Raw genomic sequence first — 26,604 nt, forward strand, 5'->3', positions numbered from 1 at the left:
AATTACAAATAAATAAATAAATAAATAAGTCCCGTAAAGCCCTGGTGGGACTGACTGATGAAGTTACACAGCAATAGTGAATTCCCGACCTGAAAGGCATGCACGACTCCCGGCATCATGGGCTGAGGATTGGCTGTCGCCATCGTAACGGGTAAAAGGGCCGTAGCTGGAATGGAAAGAGCACACAGGACAGTGTAACAGCATATAACTGAGCATTAAACACTGGTCTTCATAAGAGTATGATGTGATGCACGCGTGTTACCCTGCACTGAAGGCGGGGGGGCGGAGGTGATGTGTACGGGCTGAGGCGACGGTGCACTGTTGCGTTCCCTGCGTCTCGACACACTCGGGTCCTACAGCAGGAACAGGATCATCTGTAAACCTTCGCATGCATTCTCTCACATTTATACTTTATATGGTTATGACCTCATCCTTCCCTCGGGTCATTTTGACCTGGAAAATATTTTAGAAAATTTTGTGAAAATTAAGTGTTCATCGGAGGGGTCCAAGACCCCTGTTGTGCTTGAACCACGAATAAAAAATAAAAATAATTATGGATTCGAGGAGGTTTTGTGGTTGAAATTTTAAAAAGTAACAAATCCTTCCCTTGTGGGTCAATTTGACCCCCTTAGGAATGAATGGAATGCGAGGAATGCATCAGTACACATAGAAAAGACTAAAAATGCTCAAAATTCTAACTAAAAATGCTAAAACTTTACCAAAAAATGATTTTATTATGTCTACATGTGTGTCTGAATGCTGAAGAACTGACTTTAGGACCCAGCGGAACACCTCGTTCCTCCATATAGAGCTATAAGGCCATCTAGTGGCTAGAGAAATAAAATATCATGTTATATAATTTTTTTTCCACAAGAGGTCGGCAGAGTATGTAAGATATTTTGAGCTGAATTAAAAGGGTTATGCATGACATTTTTTGTTATTTTGAATTTAAGTTGAAAGAATGTTAGGAATGTGCTTAAATTACTAAATTACTATTTATTTATTATTTTATCAAATCTAGTAATTTAAAGGTAAAAAAAATGGAAAAAAATCTCCTAAAAAATTGCATTATAAAAAAGAAAAAATATAATCAAAATTAAATAAAATAAGCTTTATAAAAAAAAAAAAAAAAAAAAGAAGTATAATTTTAGGGCTTCGGGTCATTTTGACCCGTGATGGAAGGATTTGTTACAGAACGTGAGGGAAGGATGAAGCTTAAGGCAAAACACAGATATTTTTCATTTGACTCTTACTAAATTACTATTTATTTATTATTAATTGATCAAATCTAGTAATTTAAAGGTGAATTAAAAATAAAATAAAAAATAAATCTCCTAAAAAATTGCATTTTAAAATAGAAAAAATATAATCGAAATTAAATAAAATAAGCTTCATGGACAAAAAAAGGGAAGGATTTGTAACCGAAAGTGAGGGAAGGATGAAGGTTAAGGCAAAACACAGATATTTTTCGTTTGACTCTTTGTGCTGTGTCTGAATAGAAGACGGTGTAAAACCGTTATAATGAAAGGCTCAGTCTTGCCTCGAGCTCGGAGTCGCTGGAGTCTGGCTGTGAGGGAGAGGAGGACGAGCCGGCGATGAAGGGCAGCATTGGCTGGCCCATTTTGGCCATGCGTGAGATCAGTTTAGCTTTAGTGGCATCAGGATTCTGAAGACATTGCAAAACATGTCAGAAAACACACAAAGATAGTTTATTATTAGGGATGCATTGATATAAAAATTGTAGTCGACAACTATTTTCTGATTACTAATAAAAAAAAGTCTATACAAATTTAATTTCTGAGATTTGCAAAAAATTATATTTAACAGTGTTATTAAATGATAAGTGTAATATTAAATATTAACTTACACTACAATTCCAAAGTTTGGGGTTGTTAAGATTTTTTTATGTTTTTGAGTCTCTTATGCGCAATAAGACTGCATTTATTTGATCCAAAAATACAGTAAAAGAGCACTATTGTGAAATATTAAATTAAAACATCTGTTTTCTATGTGAATATATCGTAACATGTGATTTATTCCTGTGATCAAAGCTGAATTTTCATCATCATTACTCCAGTCTTCAGTGTCACATGATCCTTCAGAAATCACTCTAATATGATGATTTGATGATCAAGAACAAGCTGGACACATTTTTCTTCAAGATTTTTGGAAAGTTCAAAAGAAAAGCATTTATTAGAAATAGGAATCTGTTGTAGAATTATAAATGTTTATGAAATTTTATTTAAACAATTTAATGCATGCTTGCTGAATCAAATTATTTTCTTTGGAAAAAAATGACCCCAAACATTTGAACAATACTAGTGTAATGATAGATGACAACAAATGTAAAAATAGGAGAAATCAGCTTGAACAATTAAAAATACAGTATGTATCCAATATTGACTTGATTGATATTGTGCATACCTATATATTATATCTATATTATTTTATTTTTTGGGCCTTTTGCCATTTTTTTGAAAGTGGGAAGAATCTGGAAATGTTGCACGCTTGATTAGAACTTGCAATGCCCACATGAGCACTTCAAACTCAATGTGTCTTGTGCACGGACCACTACGCCATGGCTCCAGCTATACTTACTTCAATAAAAGTCTGCATTACAAAAAAAAAATAGTGCTGGGCAACGATTAATCGCATCCATAATATTATGTGTGTACTGTGTATAAGTATTTTGTATGTATATATATATATATATAAATAAAGACACACACATGCATGTATATATTGTATATATATTTATACATAATTTATATTATATATAAATATAAATATTTTATATATAAATAACCCATTTTTCTTAAATGTATACATGCATGTGTGTGAATAATATATATTACATATATTATGTAAACACAAACTTTTATTTTGTACGCGATTAATCGTTGCCCAGCACAAAAAAAATAAAAAAATAAAACTAAAAACAAATATGTGATCCACCTGAAAAGAACCCAGACTTACACTCAGCTGTTCACTGAGGGAGTTTGATTTCGCTCGAAGAGGCGGTTCACTGTAAACAAAGAAGAAACGTAGTGAACAGATAATCTCAATCAGATAATATTAATATAAAAAATCATCTCCAGCCAGAAGCTAGAGCAGGGCTCACCTGGGTTTGCTGGTTTGTGGGGCAGAACTGAGGGACTGGTTCGGCTCAGAGGAGCCCAGACTCTCAACACTGGGAGCAGGAGACGACGAATCTCTTGAGTTTCCATCCTTTGCAAACTTGACCTGCACATGCATCAAGAGAGAACACATATGAAGAGAGCAGGGCTGTGCATAGTTCTACAATGCTGAAAAGTACGAGTCTGAGGACAGGAAAGGACATACTTCTGAGTGTGTGTTAAAGGGGTTATTCTCTATATCAGAGTCAGTGTTTCTGAACTCCCTGAAACGCCTCCATTGTAGAGTTTCTTCCGGGAACGAACACGTCACAATATTCCTCATTGAAATAATTAATACGCAGAATAAAGGGGCGGGGCCGGGCTGAGTAAGTTAGTAGTGTGTTAAACTGGTGGTTATGGTAAGGGGCGGGACATTTCCCAAACACACTCGAAACGCTCGACCAATCACAACACACTGCTCCAACCGACCAATCAGAGCACATTGTGCTTTTTGGAGCTGCAACAATGGGGAATATAGGGAAAATAATGTTTTTTGAACAATCAAGCATTAAAACCAATAGAGGGCATGCGCGTGGCTTCACCGTCGGCTGGAGTGACTGCGGTTACACACACTGAGTGGCAGAAACACTGAGCAACAGCATTCGTTTTCAGCGTGAATGCTGCGAAAAACACATCTAAAACGGGAAAGAGCTTTGAGATTGACTGTATAAATAAATCTGAGGTGTATTTTTACAGACTGCCGAAAGCTACAGAACAGAGAAGCAAATGGATCTCTGCAAATCACAGAAACAACTGGATCCAGGCAGAGAAAGGTGGATTTGCAGTTATTTCGTGTCAATATTCTGAATTTAAGGGTAAAATCATACCCTATATATTGTATTGTTATATATTGTATTGACAACAACTCATCAATTAAATATTTACCAGCGTATATTCGGCATAATTGGATGTTTTTAAATAAACACTGACAAAAAAACTATACAAGTTTTAGTGCTGGACGATATGATGATGTATATAACATTGATGTCAGTGATCACATGGATTTAGATCTATATTGTATTTATATAAAGCGTTTCCATATTCAGGAAACACGATTCCTGGCGGCATGTCAGTATCTATGGATCACTGGATCTTTGGTATGTTGTAAGGAACACTATATCGAGCTTTAGTTATAACTGATAATAGTTTGTTTTACTCGTGTTTTCTCAGTTTCCTCTATTAACTCCAGTCACTCAGCAGCTCTTCTGCCACTCAGTCCGGCTGAGGGAGTGTGTTCCTGCGGGAAAGTGACGTCAATGCAAACCCTCTATTCTAGTAGAACCCCCAAAAAATCAAAGACTTTAAAAAAGGGCATAATAGGTCCTCTTTAAGACATTGGAACATATAAAAACCTGAATCATCATAAAATTCAACATGATAAAGTAAATGTGAGAATGGCGTACCCGACGGATCTCCGCTTCGAAGACTAGCGTGCTATCCGGTGGCACGCGGTTGGGAACGCCCTGCGATCCATACGCGAGACCGGGAGGAATCACCATCAGTCGCCTCCCAGCTTTCCGCATGTTCAACATGCCCTCCTCCCAGCCCTGAGAGACGGGAGAATCGGTTTAGACTGCCGTATGAGGGATCATCACACTCATGTGATTAAGACAACTACCCTCTCACCTTAATGACCTTCCCAGCCCCGAGCTTCAGTCTCAGCAGTTTGTCTTTATTCAGATTTGAGTCAAACATCTGGAGGAGAGGAAAATAAACGATGAGAATTTGGATAAAGCTGGGAAGCATGAAATCAAACAAATTATCAATGGATAACGTGTTATTTTTTAAAAGAAATTAATACTTTTATTCTGCAAGGACACATTAAATTGATCAGAAGTGACAGTAAAGACATTCATAATGTTGTCAAATATTTATCTTTCAAATTAATGCTGTTTTTTTTTTGTTTTTTTTTAAATTCAGAAAAAAAAATTTTCAACTGATAATAATAATCGGAAATATTTCTTGAGCACAAAATCATCATATTAGAATGATTTCTGAAGGACCATGTGACACTGAAGACTGGCGTAATTATGCTGAAAATTCAGCTTTGATCACAGGAATAAATTACATTTTACTATATATATATATTCATACAAAATTATTATTTTAAATATTGTAATAATATTTCATAATTTTACTGTATTTCCGATCAAACAAATAAAGCCTTTGTAAGCATACAATATTATTATTTCTTATTTCTTTATTTTTTTATTTTTTTAATGTACCCGGTACCAAACTTAAGCATTAGTTTGGCTCTATAATTCTCATTCAAACCATGTTTACATTAACCAGAATATGAATCGGATTTTGGTCATATTACGATTATGTATGCATCATGTAAATACAGTAACTTGCTTCTCATGTAGTACATTTCAGATCATAATGGCAGCTTACTAACTCGCCTAAGCCATGTGCGTTATGGGCCCTGTGTGCACATAAACACGGTCATTAATAAAGCATCTTCACCTGTCCAATGGTGTGGTTCTGCAGCAGTGAGCCAGTGTAAGCCACTTCTAACGAGTCTCCATTCTCCACAGCCTGGCCCTCACCGAGAAGAAGATCCTGGGTCAGGACAGAGTCTAGCGGACCGCCACAGTTCACTTTGGCGAGACAAACCTGAAACAATTACACTGTTGCGTAAGAATCTCCTCACACCACACCAGGTGACGAAGAACCCATCAAACACAAACCTCTTTAGAAAAGTCTGTAGCCGCTTTCTCAGATTCAAACATCAGCGACCAATTCTGTCTCTGGTCATCATAAAACGTGCAGTAGTTACTGGGCTGGACCTGAATGTGAAAGAGATCATTACAAACAACGTTCGGAAAGCAAACATGTTTAATTATGTGAGTAAGAGCTCACAGTGAGGATGAAGCCTCTGTGGATCCTGGCGGCCGTCACCGGTTTCTGTTGACTGACATACAGCAGGATCTTGTACTAAAGAAGAGAGCAGACGTTTGTGTGTGTGTGTTATAAACATCCCCATTTAAGACTTAAGAAAAAGAAACAAAAGTGATCATTCTAACCTCTTTAGTTGTATGATTTCCAAGGACCGCAGCTCCCAGCTTGCCTTGTTTCACATACTGTCCGTTAACACTAAACACACAAAAACAGTGATCACTGCGTTTCCCTTTTCATTACATCAGTCTGGAAACTGAATCACAGACAATCAGCGCTCAAGATACATCTTTATGTAAATTCTAGCATGTGCTTTGCTTTGGATATCTGGTTTACAGGTCTGTATACCGTATATATTTCATGCCCTCTTCTTTACACTTATAAAATAAGAGGATGGACAGGTGTAGCACCAAACATTAGACCCAAACTGATGAGTGATATCTTCTTGCGGTGCGTAGATCCAAAAGTAAATCAAAAATAAGAAAAAGAGATCCGCACACGAATATTGGCCAAAAAGCTCACGAGATTTATTTTCCAGAGGCCACAAATAAAGTGCAAAAAAATGCAAGCGTGCAAAACGTTTTCGGGTTCAACCGTTCATCAGTGCAATGTGTGTTACCGTGCTCTACACCTGCAGTCATTTACATACAGTACTGTGCAAAAGTCTTAGGCATGTTAATATGCCTATTACATGAAGAAACAGAAAAAACTGAGACAGACTAAATCCAGAAGAACTGCGGGAACGTCTCCGAGACGCCTGAAGAATCCTTCCTGCAAAGCTTCCTGAAAAACTATGCTTAACTTAACTTAATAATTCTTTAAGTGTGCTTTTCCCTTTGATTTAAAATGACCATTACCAATGATATTGTATATTCAGAGTACTGTTTATTAACATTAAAAACGGTATTAACATGCCTAAGACTTTTGCACAGTAGCGTTCTCATTAGCGTAATCCATGTAACATGCCGGAATCTGATTTTATCCCATATGCAAATATTCACATCTAACGTCTACATGATTATACAGTCATACTCAGAATTAATCATACCCCTGGTAAATATGATTTAAAAAAATGGCTGTAAAAAATAAATCTGGATCGTTTATCCTTTTGATCTTTCATTCAAAAAATTGGCAAAAATCGAACCTATCATTGAAGTAAAAGAATTGAAAGTGGGGGGGAAACCACATTATGAAATAAATGTTTTTCTCCAAAACACGTTGGCCACAATTATTGGTACCCTTTTATTAAAAACCTTTTTGCAATCACCTTTTGCCAAGATAACAGCTCTGAGTCTTCTCCTATAATGCCTGATGAGTTTGGAGAACACCTGACCAGAGATCAGAGATCATTCCTCTATACAGAATCTCTCCAGATCCTTCAGATTCCCAGATCCATGTTGGTGCTTCTTCTCTTCAGTACATCCCACTCATCAGGTCAGGGACTGGGACGGTCATGGCAGAAGCTTCATTTTATGCTCAGTGACACATTTTTGTGATGATTTTGATGTTTGTTTTGGATCGTTGTCCTGATGGAAGATCCAACCACGGCCCATTATAAGAAGTCCAGGACCTCCAGCAGAAAAATATGCCCACAACATTAAAGATCCAATGGTATATTAAATTGTACACATGGGGTACTTTTTATCCTTGTGTGCACCAAACCCATCTAGCGTGTTTGCTGCCAAAAAACCCTTTTTTTTTGTTTGATCTGACCACAGAACCCTGTGCCGTCTGAAGATCCAGTCGTGTCTGACCACTGAATATGCTGGAGTTTGTTTTCGGAGGAGCGAGGAGGATCTTTCTTGAAACCTCTCAAACAACATGTGGGGATGTAGGAGTTGTTTGACTTTTTTTTTTAAATAGGCTTTCTGACTCCAAGACTCAACTAACCTCTGCAATTCTCCATCTGTGATTATTGAAGAGTCTTTGGCCACTCAAACTTTCCTCCTCACCGTGCATTAAGACAATATAGACACACGTCCTCTTCCTGGAGGATTCGTAACATCTTTAGTTGATTATAACTTCTTAATTATTGCCCTGATGGTCAAAATGCGGATCTTCAATGCTTTAGCTATTTTCTAACAGCCACTTTCTATTTTGTGAAGCTCAACAATCAGATCTATATTCTTTAGTTTTACTCATTGTGACGGATGATTAAGGGAATTTGGCCTTTGTGTTTCCTCTTATTTAACCTCTTATATTAAAATAAAAGGTCAATATTAATGGGAATATACTTCAGAGATATTTTATTCATAAAAAATTCTAGGGGTACCAATAATTGTGGCCGACGTGTTTTGGAGAAAAACATTTATTTCATAATGTGATTTCCCCCCCACTTTCAATTCTTTTACTTCAATGAAAGGTTTGATTTTTGCCCATTTTTTTAATGAAAGATCAAAAGGATAAACAATGCAATTTATTTTTTACAGGTATATACATATCAGAACAATACTCCATTTAAAAAAAAAAAAATGGTTACATTTAAAAAAATAAAAAATAAAAATAAAAATCTTGTGAGATTTTTGGCTGATCTTTGTGTGCAGATCTTTTTTTCCTTTTTTCCTCTTCTCTTTACACTTAAAATTAATCTGTTAACTACGGTATCACCCCCCTTTCTGATCATCGATCTGAAGTTAAAGGGATTGTTCACCCAAAAATGAAACTTCTGTCATCATTAACTCTCCCTCATGTCGACCCAAACCGTAAAACTTACAAAGACTTGCAACTTTCCAATGAATGTAAGTGAAATCTAAGCGATTGACAGCACACGACACGTAACTACCACTTTGACACTTCAAAAAGTTCATAAAGAGATTATAAAACTAATCCATAGATATCGAGCGGTTTAGTCCATTTTCTGAATCGAGACCAAATCGCTTTATATGATGAACAGACTGAATTTAGCTTTTATTCACGTATAAACATTGATCAGACAGAAGCTCAACCGAACCAAACGTGCTGCGTAACACGAGAACAAACCTCATCGGTTCACGCTTATCAAACGAGCATACTTGAGCTCCTGTTGACCAGAACTGATGTATGAGTTGATGAATGTTTGTGAATAAAAGCCTAAATTAAATCTGTTCATAATATAAAGCGATCCAGTCTCTTCAAAAAACTTGGCTCGATTAATATGGATTCGTTTTATGATATCTTTATTCACTTTTTAAAGAGTCAAAGTGGTAGTTGCGTAGCTGTCAATGGAGGGACAGAAATCTCTCAGATTTCATTAAAAGATCTTCATTTGTGTTTCAAAGATGAACGAAAATCTTACGGGTTTGGAACGACATGTGGGCGAGTGGTTGCAGAATTCATTTTTGGGAGAACTATCCCTTTAAATGGATGTAATTCAAGGTCTCTTTTTAAAAAACATTCAACAGATTGTTGCAGAAGTGAAAGCACTTAAAAAAAATGTAAGTGTAAAAAAGCAATAGAAGTTTACTGTAAAGTAAATTTTTTCATTTTATACAAAATGCATATTTTACAGAATAAATTGGCCACTAAAACAGCAACTAAATCAAAGCCATATGTTTAACCAAGTTGTGTTCCACATTTGATATGTTGAAATGACAAAAAATAAACCTATTTTAAAGTACTATTTCCATGGTTACGCAATGTCCAATTTCAAAACAGTTTGCAGAGGATGAATTTTGAGTGTTTAAGCTTTAGCATGATACCTTATTTAGGTATAAAAGGGCAATACAAAAAGCATGTCAAGTGTCCCACTACAGTGACACTAACAGTTAACAGGCTAAATAACATACATATACAAACATACATAATATATATATATATATATATATATATATATATATATATATATATATATATATATAAGTTATTTTTCAACTTACTATCTGTAGGCATGTACTGCAGTAGCAAAGAGAACAGCAGGAGGATTCTGGGAAGAGGCTGACTTTTGGTTTGGGGGTCCTGTAAAAACATGTCAGAAAACTCTGCATTAAAGGAGTAGTATCATACTTTTTTTTCCCCTCATATGGTCCAATTATGGGGAAATTCAATACACGTTTTTGCCACTTTTGCACAGCGCAAACATCGTCTTTGTTTCAACATCTTTGTTTACACTTTAAACAAAGACGTTTAAAAAAAAAATGGTATCCCTATGAGAAAAATCCTTTAAGAACAAAGGCCATTAAAAAAGTGTGCGGCTACTGATGCACTATTAGACATCTCTGACCATGTCTCTGACATGTAAACAGGGATGCTTATGTTGTGATTCATTCACCTGTCTGAAATCTGAAAGTTGCAGTACTTTTAGTTTTAAAACATTTTGGACATTTTAAGTTCTGACAGTTGCAGGTCATTTTCATGGTTGTTTGTAGTGTTATTTTATCACAAAAAAAAGGATGACCATTTGATCCCTCATGATATGACCCTGGTTCCTGTCGTCTTACCTGAGTTGGCCGAGCTCTTGCGGGGCTGTTTGGGAGCCGTGTACTGGAAAGACTCATTACCCTTGCTTGCTGTCTGATCCAGTCCAAAGAGAGAGGCTAACTTTGCTCTGAAATCACAAAAAAGCAGCCAGTAAATCCACTATTACACTTCTCCACTTGTGCGAGATCACACACAAACCTGATCTAATTTAGCCTTTGAGTTTCTGATTAAACTTTAAACTGAAGGACATCAATGAACACCTGCTTGAAACCAGAAAAAATATCCCAGTACAGCCTTTGTAATATCATCGGTACGGTCATAAACACACATACGGCACTGACCCATGGATCTCTCTCCACTTGTAGTCATTGTCCTGCTGTCCTGCCATGCTCAGCTAGGCTGCTAACATTGTGTGCATTCTGACCTGCTGCTTTTTAGCAAAGCTAAGGAATGATAACCAGCTAATCTCCACACATGTGCATGTGAGCTTCGTGCCACTTTTCCAGTTGCATGTAATATCAGATCTCTTCAGCGGAACTTGCAGAGTCAACAACCACACACAGGAGCTCCTCGTGACTGTGGCGCCCCGTTCCGATCCGGGACGTCTAACTACAGCATGTGAGCGGCATTAACACTCTGACTTTAGTCTCCACCTCTCGACAATCCTTCCTAACAGCTTCATATTCCCCAGTTATTACACGGCTCTGTGGAATGCTTGATTCTGATTGGTCAATAACGCCATCCAACGGTATATTATTCCCACATAACAGCCACTGAGAACAGAAACACAGGCTCATCCGGGTCACTGGAGTCAGCGGCGATATACACTCGCTATGAACGTTTGTTCTTCGTGGAAGTTTTGCATTTGGTGAGCTAATACAATATTAAAACTCAGTCGAATCAATATTTTGAGTACATTTATTTAAATATGTCATCCAGTATCGTGGACTCGCTCTCTCGTTTCATACAAATGCAGCGGCTGCCATTTTGTGACTATTGTTTTGTACACTGTTGGATTATAAGATACAAACAGGTACGATTTTAAAACAGTTTAATCTGAAATCAATATCTATTCTCTCCATAACTGTTTATGTGTTGTGTGGCTGTGGTGTGGCTGTATACCGTATCTCTTAAATGTCCGTCTAGTTTGAACTTGCTTTGCGTTTTAAAGACCTAATAAAACATTTCAACAATCAATATTTCGTTTCTAATTATTTACTTATGTGGCAAGTACCCGTGTAATAAGCGGGATAATGTACATCCAGCCGGTTGTTATCTCAGAATAAACCCCTTCAGGTGTGTGTGTGTGTGTGTGTGTGTTATCTCAGAATAAACCCCTTCAGGTGTGTGTGTGTGTGTGTGTGTGTGTGTGTGTGTTATCTCAGAATAAACCCCTTCAGGTGTGTGTGTTTGTGTGTGTGTGTGTGTGTGTGTGTGTGTGTGTGTGTGTGTGTGTGTGTGTGTGTGTGTGTGTGTGTGTGTGTGTGTGTGTGTGTGTTATCTCAGAATAAACCCCTTCAGGTGTGTGTGTGTGTGTTATCTCAGAATAAACCCCTTCAGGTGTGTGTGTTTGTTATCTCAGAATAAACCCCTTCAGGTGTGTGTGTGTGTGTGTGTGTGTGTGTGTTATCTCAGAATAAACCCCTTCAGGTGTGTGTGTGTGTGTGTGTGTGTGTTATCTCAGAATAAACCCCTTCAGGTGTGTGTGTGTGTGTGTGTTATCTCAGAATAAACCCCTTCAGGTGTATGTGTGTGTGTGTTATCTCAGAATAAACCCCTTCAGGTGTATGTGTGTGTGTGTGTTATCTCAGAATAAACCCCTTCAGGTGTGTCTGTGTGTGTGTGTGTGTTATCTCAGAATAAACCCCTTCAGGTGTGTCTGTGTGTGCGTGTGTGTGTTATCTCAGAATAAACCCCTTCAGGTGTGTCTGTGTGTGTGTGTGTGTTATCTCAGAATAAACCCCTTCAGGTGTGTGTGTGTGTGTGTGTGTGTGTTATCTCAGAATAAACCCTTTCAGGCTGATGAAGACCTGATCCTGATCACCCTGTCTGGGTTTATTCTGAGAGAACAACCGGCTGGATGTACATTATCCCTTACTTAACATGCACGCTTGGGCCAGGCGTTATGACAATATATCGTTCCGACGGTTTAAATTGTCAACCGATGTTGTTATATTGTGTATAAAAGCTTTGCATTGACATCACTTTCCCGCAGGAACACACTCCCTCAGCCGGATTGAGTGGCAGAAGAGCTGCTGAGTGACTGGAGTTAATAGAGGAAACTGTGAAAACACGAGTAAAACAAACGATATGATTTTAAACTAAAACTCGATATAGTGTTCCTTACAACTTACCAAAGATCCAGTGATCCACGGATATTGACATGCCGCCAGGAATCGTGTTTCCTGACATTTATATGTGCCTGATTTTGCCGCCGGGGAAATACATAAACCAAATTTGCCTGTGAACGCTTTATATAAATACAAAATAGGTGCATGTGATCACTTATATCAATGTTATATACATCATCATATCGTCCAGCCTTAAAACTTGTATAGTTTTTTGTCAGTGTTTATTTAAAATCCAATTATGCAGAATATACGATGGTAAATATTTAATTGATGAGATGTCAAATTACAATACATAACAATACAATATATAGGGTATGATTTTACCCCTAAATTCAGCATATTGAGACAAAATGATAACTGCAATCCACCTTTCGCTCCCTGGATCCAGTTGTTTCTGTGATTTGCAGACTTAATTTGTTTAATTTATATTTGTTTTATAATGCATTTGTCTAATTTGCTTCTTTTTATTATTTTAATAACAAAAAATAAAATAACAAAAAATAACTATGTTGTGATAAATATGTTTATCGTGAAATTAAATTGTATAAAAAAATGTATTAAGACACTTAAAGGTTTAAAACTGAAAGGGGGGTCAACAAGAGAGTTCTGCGGCCGGGGAAATGTATGACAAAAGTATAATTAAATAATTAAATAATATATATATATAAAAGACTAAAATGAAAAAGTCCAAATATAAACTTATAAACAATACAAACTTATTAAAACAAACAAATAATTAAATAAATTATACATCTAACTGTACAGTAGAAAAAAATGTTATGTAGCTTGAAAAAAGAGAACATAAATATATTTTACAAATATTTTGGCATATCCACAGTATAAACTGGGTCTTTATACAAGACAACATATAGGTGCCATTTAAATACCCTCACATGAGAATCATCATATTTAGGGTCCGCGGCATCTAAAGCATTGAAATCCACAACTTAAGAAACACTCAGAAATGTCTGAATATCTAGCATTATATATAGTTTTACTACACTGAAAATGAAAATAGAGTCAATTCTGATTTTGTATTGAATTTAAGTATATTAAAAACATATTGTATCAAGTACAACTTTTTTTATATATAAATAAATTAATATTTACACTTTCAAAGAATAATAATAAAAAAATAAAAATAAACATATTGTTCTTGGCATTGGATGGCTGCAGAAATGTGAAATATTGTTTGTGGCTCATTTTGTTCTAGCGAATCCATATCTCTCATTATATAAACATTTGATATTTTGCTGTATAATGCATATACATATAGTGATTTAATTCTTCGTGGTCTTTAGTGATGTTTCTGGGGCCACCAGTGGGCTGTGAGATTTGGGAGTTATTATTAGTTAACAATATAACCTATATTTCTTCATAAGCTGAGATGATTTTAGTGAAACTGAAGAAAGAAACACCCAAACTAAGAGTTCCCTTCAGCACGACAGTTAAAAGACCAGACATCATGTGATCAAGCGAGTCATGCCAGAACAAATGTAACATTCAAGTGATGAATGTTAAAAACAGCTCGTTGTTTTATGAACACAACAAACGGTTCACGTGTCTGTTAATGTACTTAAGTCGCCAAAAAAGTTTCTGTCATTCATAGGAAATCTGCAATATATTCGCTATATTAATACTAGCCATGAGTGACACTTCACTTTCGGTTTCTATTGCACCATAAGTGCTTTAGTTGTTTCAGGTCTAAACATGTAAATAAACTTTATTTCGATAAATAAGCTGAATGAGGTTTTCCTGGAGACTTTCGCCTGCATGATTGTGTCTTTGTCCGTCAGGGATTCACTCACCCTCCAGTGGGAGACAGAAAGTCTCCGTCCTCGTCGTCTGTTGCAAACATGTCTCTGACTGATCTTCACACCGCGAGACTCTAATGTTACTTATATTACAGATATGAAGTAATGATCGCCTGCATGCGGTGAGGAAATAATATTAACATATAATAATTCTTTCCAAGTCGCTTCCTGGTTCTGCTGGTGTCAGCTGACCCGCCACATGATCACGCGCGCTCTACGTCACACGCAGCACTTCCACACTCACTCAAATCAAAGTTTTGAATATCAAAATAATTTTGAATAGATAAATCAGGTTTCTTTATATAATTTTTCTTGTTAACTATTGAACTATAACTTGTTTATTGTCCGAAAGTTTGTCTGTTTTTTGTCTGTTTTTTTGTATCTTACGTTTGTTAAAATTTAGACACACACACACACAAAAGGAACTCTGAAGTGAAAAATAAATAAATAAATAAATAAATACAATTAATCTGGACTGAAATACTGAGGGACTCTGGAGTATTGTTTTATTATGTTATGACAATGATGATAATTGTTGTTAATGTTTTTTTTTTTTTCTTCTTCAAGCATTCAAAAAAAAAGTGTTTTTTTTCACTCTAAAACTATCTTTATATACCTGTTAAATGTTGAAAGCTCGAATTAAAAAACAGCGCGAGAAAAAAAAAATAGTCATAAAAGCTCATTTGGAAAATCTAAAAGAATTTTCAACAGCTCGAGGAAAGTGAAAGTAGCCCCATGATGTCTATGGTGACCTACTGCTGCTGCTAAGCAACCAAACTTTACACAAGCAGAGACGACTGCGAGTATGTACCTCTTTGTATGTACTGTGATTTAAAAAAAAAAAGCAAATGAGGTAAGTGTAAAAGAGTATTTCATGTTTGTGCGTATACTTTGAATTGGAACAAATAACAAGAACGAATTCAATCCAATTCAGTTTTTGCTTCACGAATCCTTTTAAATAGAAAAAAAAATAGACAGTTGAGGGATTGTCGTTTTGTTTAATAATCGTCACATTGTCATTTTATTCAGTAATTAAATTAATAAAAGCCTGTGATGGGGTCATTGTGGATGTATCTGCCAACTAATAATATTTTATTGGCTAGAAATAGTTATGCTAAAAATCTTAGAACACTCACAGAAAATATATAATCTAATCTTGTATTGTATTATATTAAATACAATATTTAATATTTGTAAGCTAAAACTCATTTAGAAATATTTTATATTATATAATATTATGTAGCCTATACTACGGGGGCGGGCAGTTGAATATTTTATTCTGATTGGTTGACCTTGATTCTCACGTTGGTTCTGATCATAAGGTGTGTGGAAAACGCACAGATAAAGTAGTCCCAGCAGGTTTTGACCGCATTACAGTTCTATAGACCTAATGTAGCCCCGCCCCTTTTCAGCGCTGCGCTCGTTGTCTTTTGACTTCCGGTCTGTATTTTCACAGCGATTTTGCGTGTTTATTAATGAACGGCTCGTTTTAAAATCTTCCCGGTCTACTGACATTTATTAAGACATCTGCTTTAAACATTACAGTCCTCATGATAACTTTCGTTAACTTTACATTAAGTAAATCCACTTCAAGAGCTAATTACTCCTGGACAGCAATGCCATAGAAATATACAGAGCGACCGCAAAAACGGAAGTTCAAAGACAATATTCTAAAGATGGCGGCGCCCTCGTTTCTCTGGCGCATCACTTCGCCAAATGATTTCAGTTATTTCAAAGGTCTTTACAGCCGACAACAACAAAAGAGCCAAAACACACAACGACACTGACCAAGCAAATAAAATCAGTAAACAATAGGATAAAATGATTTTTTTTTTTTTTTGTCACAAAATTACATTTTATTATATACATAAAGCACATACTCTCTTTCTCCCATTCAAACACACACACATACAGTCCGGACACACACTCGCAAAGAAACGTGTTGTCAGCGCTGCTCTGATGATTTTATCAGTAAAATAGTTTAGCAAATTAAGATCTTCTTGACATTTCTCACTAGCGATGTAATAACGGCACTGTTCTTGAAGCAGATAAACTTACAGTTTCACTATTACTAAAGAAAGACACGGAGCCGAACACTGTTGAGAAACGCACAGACTCAGATAATTCACACACGCTTAACCTCTCTCTCTCTCTCTCTCTCTCTCTCTCTCTCTCTCTCTCTCTCTCTCTCTCTCTCTCTCTCCCTCCCATAATATTATATAAAATGTTATATTAAAAATTATTCTTTTAATTATTTTATTTTATATTAAATTCTAAAATATTTATAGACTAAAACTCTTTAAGAAATATAGAATATTATATAAAATGCATAAAAACTCATATAAAATTCATATAAAAAACTCATAAAATCTCACAAATCTGATCAGGTTCAATGTGCTTCTTTGAAAACTAATATTATATAATATATAAAATATAATATTTAATATTTATAGACTAAAACTCATCAAGAAATACATAATATTATATAAAATGCATTAAAAACTCATATAAAACTCATATAAAATCTCACAGATCTGATCAGGTTGTATGCAGTTCTCTGAAAGCTTGTCTCTTTTCCCTGGTGTTTCAGTGATGTGGATGGAGCTCACTGTTTTAGGGTGCTGTGTTCGCACCCGTGCTGCTGGGACACTGAGTACCGAGGGATCCGAGGAATCACACGCCTCACTCCAGCACGCGTCAAGAGATGCTCTCTCAAAGACCGTGCGTTTGCGTTGCATTTCTGATAACTTCTGCACATCAACATTCTCACTGGATTTCACTGAATGCCTGTGATTTCTGCATAATGTCCTTGTGTCACAAAAGCTACTATTCATTAGAAGTTTGCTTGTATAATGCCATAATGTTATTCTGCTTTCTTGTCACACCAACAGAGATCTTTCCATCTCTGAGTGTTGTCGATGTCTCTGAATGGGCTGGACGGAGGGGACCGATTAAAGAAAGGCCATTATACAGCGCTGACACAGAGGAATCTTTGAATGATCTCCCCATACAGACAAAAGACACTGGAAAGATCAAGAGGTGAGTCTAATACGTCATGGCAGTAGTAAATCAGTAAAGACATCAAAACTATAATTATTCCATCTCTGGTTATTTTCTGGCAGGGCAGATCTTTCCTTCCCAGAATCCATTTCCAGCACGCTCACCGATACACAAAACAAAATAAAGGTATGTGGAGACTTCCAAAATACGCATTTTCATTTTTGACGCTTGTCAGGCCGTGGAATGTGTGAGAAGTGATGTACTGTAGTCTGGTGATGGATTGATCAGAATGAGTGTTAAATTATGACTTGTTTTTGCAGGTAAATACTGTTCACATCAGTCCTTTCACAGGCTGTTCTGAGTTTCCACAGTGTCCAGTGGTCACATGGATTCCCAACCCGCACCACAAGCCTCAGTGGCTCCTCCAAAACAAGTAGGCCTGACCTCACAATAATTCATTATATCAATAATTGCTTCCCATTGTATCAATAAACTATCACTCTTAGAAGAAAAGGTTCTATATAGAAGCTTGAAGGTTCCCTCAGGCACTTTTAGGGGTTCCATCATGGGATCATTTTATGAATTTAGTTTTCTATAATGAATTTTGTCTAAGTTCATTTTTACTTCAATTTTATGAATTAAACAGCTCGTAAACATACTTTATCATTAGATTTAAAAAAATAAAATAAACATGAAAGTATTATGCAACTATTTAAGACATTTCTCCTTATAGAACCTTTTTCTTTAAAACAGAGTCAAGAACCATAGAGTTCTAAATGAACCTTTTTTTCTAAGATTATACAAATATATATGGATATATCTTCCATATTATATTACTATAGTACTGCATAGTATAGCACTTTTAAAACCACATCTATGAGTATGTATGAGCATGTATTGTATATTTAATAATTCACATATACAGTGTAATTTTTTATTCGCAATGATCTTTGTTAATGTTCGGCATCTGCTTTTCACCTTAAAGGTCTAAATCTCCAAGCATTGCTATAAAAGAGTTAATCTGCCTTCCATCTTGTCAAATGTCCAAGTCATCCAAAGCGGTGAGTAATTAGGGACGGGGTCTGATACGTTTATACAGCCATGATAATATGAAGGCAGAGCACTTTCTTAGAGATCATAGAATTGGGAAATGCAAAAGTAATATATTTATCATTCCTTTTTCCTTTTCAGGCTAACCTGCGGAAGAGAGGTAATGTTGGTAAAAGGAGGGAGCAGAGAGGGAGTAACTCGACACTAGAGAGCGCTGGCACCCCACGTTGGCTGGGCATCGGCTTTCCTCCCATCCCGAATCATCTCTCCCGCAACATTCCCTTCAAAGGTCAGCACAGAAGCTTCGGGACACAGCTGCCCTTTGCCTAGAATTCTCAGTGGGGGGTTATTAACATGCCTAAGACTTTTGCACATTACTGTATATATATATATATATATGTGTGTAAATTTAGTCCTGGTCCAATTAGCATTTTTATCACAGAACCAAAAGATTGCGAACCTATAGGCATAGGGATACGTTCACAACCTGATTGGTCGGCTTTTATGACGTATTGCCTATTTTGAGACTGAACTTACCGAACGTCCAAAACAACGCTGTGTTCTGGGCTAAATGCGCTCGCTGTATGTGCGTAGCTACATATGATGGTATTTTGACCAGCTGAGAACTCATGTAGAGCTTATTAAATGTGTAAAGGGGTCAAAACAGCGTCAGGAATCCCTCCGTCACACACACACACACACACAGATCTGCTGCGAGGAGACGCGGTTCTGATGCCTGTACTGAACTGTGTTGGGCAACATCACGACTATGATGAGAAAAACAGTCCTTTTTAGGGTCGCTTCTTCCTGTTTTTGGTTGGTTTACATGTCTTTGGTCCATATTGCGTTCATATTTCACTCGAACCGCACCAGAGTTGGTTGGGAAGCGGATCGAGACTCATCTTTTCAGCATCTCGGTCCGTTTGTTTGGTGGCTCCAGAGTTCTCACTTATTCAAATCAACCGCACTAACAGAGCAATCACACCAGGGTTTAACCAAACATGCCAAGTGTGAACACACCCTTAAAGTCCCCCTGTGGTGAAAATCCAGCTTTTAATGTTGGTTTGGGTTAGGGTTAGGTCTATGTGGTGTCTATGTGGTGTTTTTAATATGCTTTAAGACAAACCATGTGTAACTTCATAAGTCGACAGCATTGCTGAGTATTTTCTCCTTAAAACTGCAGTGAACCAAAGACAGTCTCAAAAACACACTTTGAAATCGCTGGTGTTTCTGACGTCACAAACTACCTTGTAACCAATCAGATCAACGTGTGATTGTCAACCAGTGGATCTCTGAGCTGAGTGAGTGAGTGGAGGCGGGGCTCATTTGCATATTCATAGAACCGCGTATACTAAATGAGGCAAGGGTGTCGAGTTACATTCAAGATATTTAAAGCCATTAAGAAACTTCTTTCAAGGAAAAAGGTCTAAATATGTCATTTTGGTGCTAAAAGATGAGTTTTAAGGGATAAAATGATTCAGGGGGACTTTAAAAAAAAATCTAATTCCGCTTTGATCCCAGAGGCTACAGTATTTGCACTACTTGCACCAGATGCTTCATAGGGTGAAGTCAGGTAAACTGCTTGACCTTTTTTTGGCCAAATCATCTAGAGCAGCACTGAAATGTTTCTCAATGTGCTCTTTTGTGTCACAAATTTTACTGGATTTCATAATATGTCTGTTTGTGTATGTATTCTTTCCTTTTCTTTCTGTCTCTCCCACTCATCTATCCACAGATAGTGGGTGTGGATCACTGGACCAAAAACTCCCAAGCCTAACCACAACACACCCAAACCATCACCGTCTCAGTGCGACCTTAAGCCTGAGTTTAGGATCAGTGACGTGCTGGAGAGGCAACTGAAACAGATTCAGATTTTTCTTTTTTTTATTATTAGTTTTATTATTAAAATGTTTGCCATCAATCTCATTTATCTTTTTAAAGAAATCCATACATACCCTGCCAAAAAATCCAGCATTTTTTGACCAGCTAATACTAGACATCAGGGGCCGGTTTCACACAGATAGACTTTGACTATGGCTTAGATATAGTAGATACTCAGACTTCAGATAGACATCTAAATCAGACCGTTGCACAAAGCATTTAAGACTCTGACTATCTTTAGTAGGACTACACTGCAATGCATTCTGGGTAAAATAAGACACTTTTCAAAACAAAAAACATGGCGGATCGAGTAAGCGCATTCAGCCGCTCAGTGCAGTTTACCCCAGCGGATAATATGTGTTTGTTGGAGGAGTATAACAGTTACAAGGACATTTTACTTGGGAAATTTAGCGGAGAATGTAGTAACAAGAAGAAATGTTTAAATTATGAGCCATTTTCTCCCTTTTCTTTTGGCTGTATGTAATGTGACTGATTGTTACTGCTGGTTGCCAAGGTAACACAGAGTCTTAGACCTAAGTTAGCCTGGGGGGAAGGTGTCTAATTTTTTTGGTCTAAATTAAGTCAGTCTTTATTTTTGTGAAACAGTCTAACTTGCATTAGAGTCTAGTCCATGAGCACATTTTAGACTAAAATAGCTTTGTGAAACCGGCTCCAGATCTACATTTACATTTACATTTAGTTATTTAGCAGACACTTTTGTCCAAAGCGACTTACAAATTAGGACTAAATTAAGCAAGTCATCGTGAAGAGGCAAAAACCACACAAGAAGTGCTCAAAATACGAAGTTCAGGCATTGTTCAGAGTAGATGTTAAGTGCTCACGGAAGAGATGGGCTGAGATCTAATCAGCAAAACCCAGCCTGGACAAACATCTATTGAATTCTTGCTTGTTTGTGCAACATTTTTCAGCAGTATATGTACAACTAGATATTTAGTATTTAGTTAAAATTCAGTTTTTACCTGCAGTGCTGCTGGCCTTGCCGCCTTTAGACAGTTTTCTGACTGGAGTAATGGTGGCTAAAACAGTCTGCTTATTAAATATATACAAATTTAATCATGTAACAATAATTTAAAATACTACTGTATTTTGTGAACAGTAGGATATTTTTTTAAAAGGATTAAGTTTAAATCTATATTAAATAAAGATTATCTAATAATTAATTTTATAATTAATTAATTAAACCAAGTTTATCTAATAATTCTGTTGCACCAAACTTTATTTGTTTACTTTATTTTACTTTGTTTAAAAATAAACACACTTTTAAACACAGTTAAACCAACATTTCATCCCTGGTTTTTATTTACATTTAAAATAGATTAACTTTAATCCTGTCGCTCCATTATTTTATTCTGTGATTTAAATTCCAGTTTGGGATTAACTTTAAATTTACAGGTGAGGAGGTTTAAATAATGTATATTTTTTTATATCACCTACAGTTAAAATTAACAGTGGATGAAGATTTAAATCACATTCTAATATTTTTTTTAAATTAAGTAGTGCACATCTTATAAAAAAAAAAAAAAAAATAGATCTACAAATCCTTAATTAGATTTAAACTTTTATTTTATTTAATCATTATTGGTGCAACCCACTGTTAGTGTTTTCAAACTTTTAAATAGTATATAAATAATAATAATAATATGCATTGGTGAAACATCTACTATAAAATTTTGTAATGCATTTGTTGCTTGCAAAAAAAAGTAATTAATCAGAATATTCAGCTACTTTCGATTGGCCGCCAGTGGAGAAAGAAGCTTTTTGGGTTCAGATGGTGTAGTTACTACATCTACCGGCTGCTACTGCTAACAGGCCAAACCTTGACCCTTTGGTACAAACACACACACAGCTACAGTGTCCTTCCCGGGTCGCTTCTCACACCCAGCTCTGTCTCTGTTCCAGGTAACCTCCCGTCTCACCGCACACATGACCACACACACGCCCATTGCACTTGTTTTTCCATTCGCACAGAGATTTTAAGTGTGTTTATATAGGAGAGAATGGGCGAAAAACACTGTGAGAGAGTGAGTTCTGTGCACTGGGATTTCCACAGTGGACATCCAGGTTTGTTCCTCACTGCTCACAGATGCTGAGACACTGTAAACATAACGTTTGTGGCACAGGCCAGGTGTGACCGACTACAACTCTGGGTGACATGCGCATCCACCCAAATGAAGAGGTCATTTACTGCATGGATAGCATGACATTTGTTTGTCAGCGAGGTTCCTCCCATGTGTGCAGGTGTTTCCTTTAATTATGCATCTGAATCATATCATTTATTATGGCTTTTTTCAGAATTAAATGTTCATTTGCTACTTACTGGATAATACATGTATTATACACTGTCTATTATAGTAAAAATAGTCATCATTAATTTATGTAAGAATTATGACAAAAGCAATGTGTTATAAGTTCTAATTAGCATCAAACACATGCAATTTGCTCTTCCTTTTTACATTCCTTTTTCTTTTTTTTCTTTTTTCTTTTTTTGCCAAAATGGAAGTGAAAATGGCAGCAAATCCATTTGATAGAAATCACTAAATAGGAACTTGAACACTAAATATGTCACTACATTTAACTTAAATGCATTAACTACAATTCTCACATGACCTCATGAAGTCACAAGTGTTATTCAGCAAGTTGTCATCATGGAAATAAACTGTTATTTCTGTTAATAAACTGTTAATAAACTATGGAGTGCCGCAGGGATCTGTGTTAGGCCCTCTGTTATTTTCCATATATATGATGCCACTTGGAAATATTATAAGGAAACATGGAATTAGTTTCCATTGTTATGCTGATGACACTCAAATATATATTTCATCACGGCCGGATGAAAACGCTAAATTTTCCAAATTGACAGAGTGTGTTAAAGATATAAAAGATTGGATGACGCGTAATTTTCTTTTATTAAATCCAGACAAGACAGAGGTAATACTTATCGGTTCAAAAAAACGCCCACAAAACCTCGCACAATACAACTTTAACATCATAGGATGTCCTGTTACTTTATCCTCTACAGTAAAAGATCTGGGTGTTATACTCGATTGCAACCTGTCTTTTGAAAATCATATTTCATATGTTACAAAAACAGCCTTTTTCCACCTTAGAAACATTGCTAAGCTACGTAATATGCTATCAGTTTCTGATGCAGAAAAGTTAGTTCATGCATTCATGACCTCGAGACTGGATTACTGTAATGCTTTATTAGCTGGTTGTCCTGCATCCTCAATAAACAAGCTACAGTTAGTCCAAAATGTCGCCGCTAGAGTTCTTACGAGATCAAGAAAATATGATCATATAACACCGATTTTATCATCACTGCATTGGTTACCTATAAAGTTCCGTATTAATTACAAGGTATTGCTACTGACTTATAAAGCCCTAAACGGCTTAGCTCCAGTCTATTTAACGGATCTTCTATCACCCTATAATCCATCGCGCTCTTTAAGATCACTAAATTCAAGGCTTTTGGTCATACCTAGGATATCCAGAACCACCAAAGGAGGGAGAGCATTTTCACATTTGGCTCCAAAACTCTGGAATAGTCTTCCTGATACTGTTCGTTGCTCAGACTCGCTCTCCCAGTTTAAAACTAGATTAAAGTCGCATCTCTTCAGCCAGGCATTCATATAATCCTACAGTTCAAACTACAATCCGGCCTCTAGCTCATAAATGCCAGAGGAGAACTGGCCCCTGACTGAGCCTGGATTCTCCCAAGGTTTTTTTTCTCCATTAGGTCACCTGATGGAGTTTTAGGACACCATTAGGTCACTTGATGGAGTTTTTCGGTTCCTTGTCACTGTTGCCTTTGGCTTGCTCAGTTGGGGATATTTTGGGGATATTAATCTAATTTTATCAATCAATAAATTCCTCTTGAAACAAACTTTGTTGTATTATTTTAATTTAATACTGTGAAGCTGCTTTGATACAATCTGTATTGTGAAAAGCGCTATACAAATAAACTTGACTTGACTTGACTTATTTCGCATTTTAATAAAAAAAAAAAATTATATACGATTTTTTTTTTCTATTTCTTTTTCATTTGTCACACAAGAAATGAAAGGTCTAGTTGAACGCATTGCATTGTGGGATTAGTAGTATTCCAGCTAACAAATATATGTTCTAATAACCTTTTGCTGTTATTTCTAAATGTTTTCTGAACTTTCAAAATATGTGTTTTTTTTAAATGCTTTAAAAATGTTTAAATCATTCTGCAAATAGTTATGTTACTCTGTTATGCAAATCTGTAATGTTACTTTTGAATGTTCTCTAAACATTCTGAAACAAGTAGTAATATTAAAAAAATATTCCACAAAGAATTTCTAGAATGTTTTGAGAATATTATTAAAGCCCAGTGCTGTAGGAGGTGTGATAGAAATATTTTATGTAATGGGTATTTTCAACATTAAATGTACAGAGAAACGCAGACTAAGGATGCTCAGGTCAAAGGCCATATATACTTAACCAAAAAGTGCTTAACACAGTAGAACTAACAGTCATATGATTAGCTTAGATCATTACAAACCAATCACCAGAACAAATCACAGTGAAGAAGACTTGAGTGACATTGATTTTTACTCAACTGTATGATATAAATGTACATGTATCTTTCTATTCAGGAGACTCACTTGGTTGTTGTGGCCAGTGATCTCCCGGCCGTGAATAAAACGTGAAAAACATTTCTACGAAGAGCAACTTGGGAGTCGTGTCAGGTATATGCTGTGCAGCTGACAAACAGATCCTACGCTCAAAAGAAAACAAAAGAACATCTATGTGTGATTGAGGTAGCAATAGAAGTACTAAAGATTCTATGCTCAAAAGACCACCGCAGAGACAGTGATAGTGTTGGAAGACTATAGAGCCGCCCTCGGGGGGAGGCTGTAATACTCTGAGTTAGTATTAACGATCCTGTGTCGGACCAGCGTACACCTGAGAAGGACGGTGAGAGTGTATAGACGCTAAAGACCTGTGTGCTCGTGTGTGATTGAGGTAGTGATAGTAGCTTCTTGACGGGACGCCGTCACCTCACTTCAGGGAAGTATTGTATTGTATTGTAAGTATTCAGGTATTTCAGAGAATTACCTCGAGATACTTATTATTTTTAACAATTGCAAGTTGTTTAAATTGTCCGTGGTCAAGAAGTCAGATTAAGTAGGTTGTATTCGTATTAAGATTTTCCATGACATAGGTCATCCGGGTACTTTTCGCATACTGTTTTATGAATACTATGAATTCAGATATACTTGGCGCCCATACTGTTTTTCACCTACTATATTGTATGGAAGCAGGTCTGTAGTCAAGTCTACCTTTGTCGAGTCCAAGACCAGGACTAGTCAAGACCGAGTCCAAAGAGGTTTGAGTCCAAGACCAGGACTAGTCAAGACCGAGTCCAAAGAGGTTTGAGTCCAAGACCAGGACTAGTCAAGACTGAGTCCAAAGAGGTTTGAGTCCAAGACCAGGACTAGTCAAGACCGAGTCCAAAGAGATTCGAGTCCAAGACCAGGACTAGTCAAGACCGAGTCCAAAGAGGTTTGAGTCCAAGACCAGGACTAGTCAAGACCGAGTCCAAAGAGATTTGAGTCCAAGACCAGGACTAGTCAAGACCGAGTCCAAAGAGATTCGAGTTCAAGACCAGGACTAGTCAAGACCGAGTCCAAAGAGATTCGAGTCCAAGACCAGGACTAGTCAAGACCGAGTCCAAAGAGGTTTGAGTCCAAGACAAGGACTAGTCAAGACCGAGTCCAAAGAAGTTTGAGTCCAAGACAAGGACTAGTCAAGACCGAGTCCAAAGAGGTTCGAGTCCAAGGCCAAGACTAGTCAAGACCGAGTCCAAATAGGTTTGAGTCCAAGACCAGGACTAGTCAAGACCGAGTCCAAAGAGGTTCGAATCCAAGACCAGGACTAGTCAAGACCGAGTCCAAAGAGGTTTGAGTCCAAGACCAGGACTAGTCAAGACCGAGTCCAAAGAGATTCGAGTCCAAGACCAGGACTAGTCAAGACCGAGTCCAAAGAGGTTTG

General features: G+C 36.7%; 2 protein-coding genes across 2 annotated transcripts in view; one reads left to right on the forward strand and one right to left on the reverse strand.

The window, feature by feature from the left end:
- The window catches only part of fkbp15b (FKBP prolyl isomerase family member 15b), a 36,095-nt gene extending 21,250 nt beyond the window's left edge, over nucleotides 1-14,845 (reverse strand). The window contains exons 1-14 of the mRNA XM_082188681.1: nucleotides 14,629-14,845; nucleotides 10,490-10,596; nucleotides 9,929-10,007; nucleotides 6,203-6,272; nucleotides 6,039-6,113; nucleotides 5,867-5,965; nucleotides 5,643-5,792; nucleotides 4,803-4,871; nucleotides 4,580-4,723; nucleotides 3,122-3,243; nucleotides 2,977-3,025; nucleotides 1,541-1,666; nucleotides 263-353; nucleotides 90-166 (exon numbers count right to left, since the gene is read on the reverse strand). Of these exons, the coding sequence (XP_082044807.1) occupies nucleotides 90-166; nucleotides 263-353; nucleotides 1,541-1,666; nucleotides 2,977-3,025; nucleotides 3,122-3,243; nucleotides 4,580-4,723; nucleotides 4,803-4,871; nucleotides 5,643-5,792; nucleotides 5,867-5,965; nucleotides 6,039-6,113; nucleotides 6,203-6,272; nucleotides 9,929-10,007; nucleotides 10,490-10,596; nucleotides 14,629-14,678 (1,308 nt within the window). The 5' untranslated portion in view covers nucleotides 14,679-14,845. The remainder of the gene's footprint in view (nucleotides 1-89; nucleotides 167-262; nucleotides 354-1,540; nucleotides 1,667-2,976; nucleotides 3,026-3,121; nucleotides 3,244-4,579; nucleotides 4,724-4,802; nucleotides 4,872-5,642; nucleotides 5,793-5,866; nucleotides 5,966-6,038; nucleotides 6,114-6,202; nucleotides 6,273-9,928; nucleotides 10,008-10,489; nucleotides 10,597-14,628) is intronic.
- Nucleotides 14,846-15,426: 581 nt separating this feature from the next.
- Nucleotides 15,427-20,594, forward strand: LOC309512510 (uncharacterized protein). Its single transcript, XM_082188127.1, has 8 exons — nucleotides 15,427-15,487; nucleotides 17,225-17,355; nucleotides 17,526-17,673; nucleotides 17,757-17,820; nucleotides 17,955-18,067; nucleotides 18,620-18,695; nucleotides 18,826-18,973; nucleotides 20,420-20,594. The coding sequence occupies exons 1-8, from the start codon at nucleotides 15,483-15,485 to the stop codon at nucleotides 20,542-20,544; spliced, it is 810 nt and encodes a 269-aa protein (XP_082044253.1). The 5' UTR covers nucleotides 15,427-15,482; the 3' UTR covers nucleotides 20,545-20,594.
- Nucleotides 20,595-26,604: the final 6,010 nt, after the last annotated feature.

Source organism: Leuciscus leuciscus, assembly GCF_965113295.1.
Source record: "Leuciscus leuciscus genome assembly, chromosome: 13".
Lineage (NCBI taxonomy): Eukaryota > Metazoa > Chordata > Actinopteri > Cypriniformes > Leuciscidae > Leuciscus > Leuciscus leuciscus.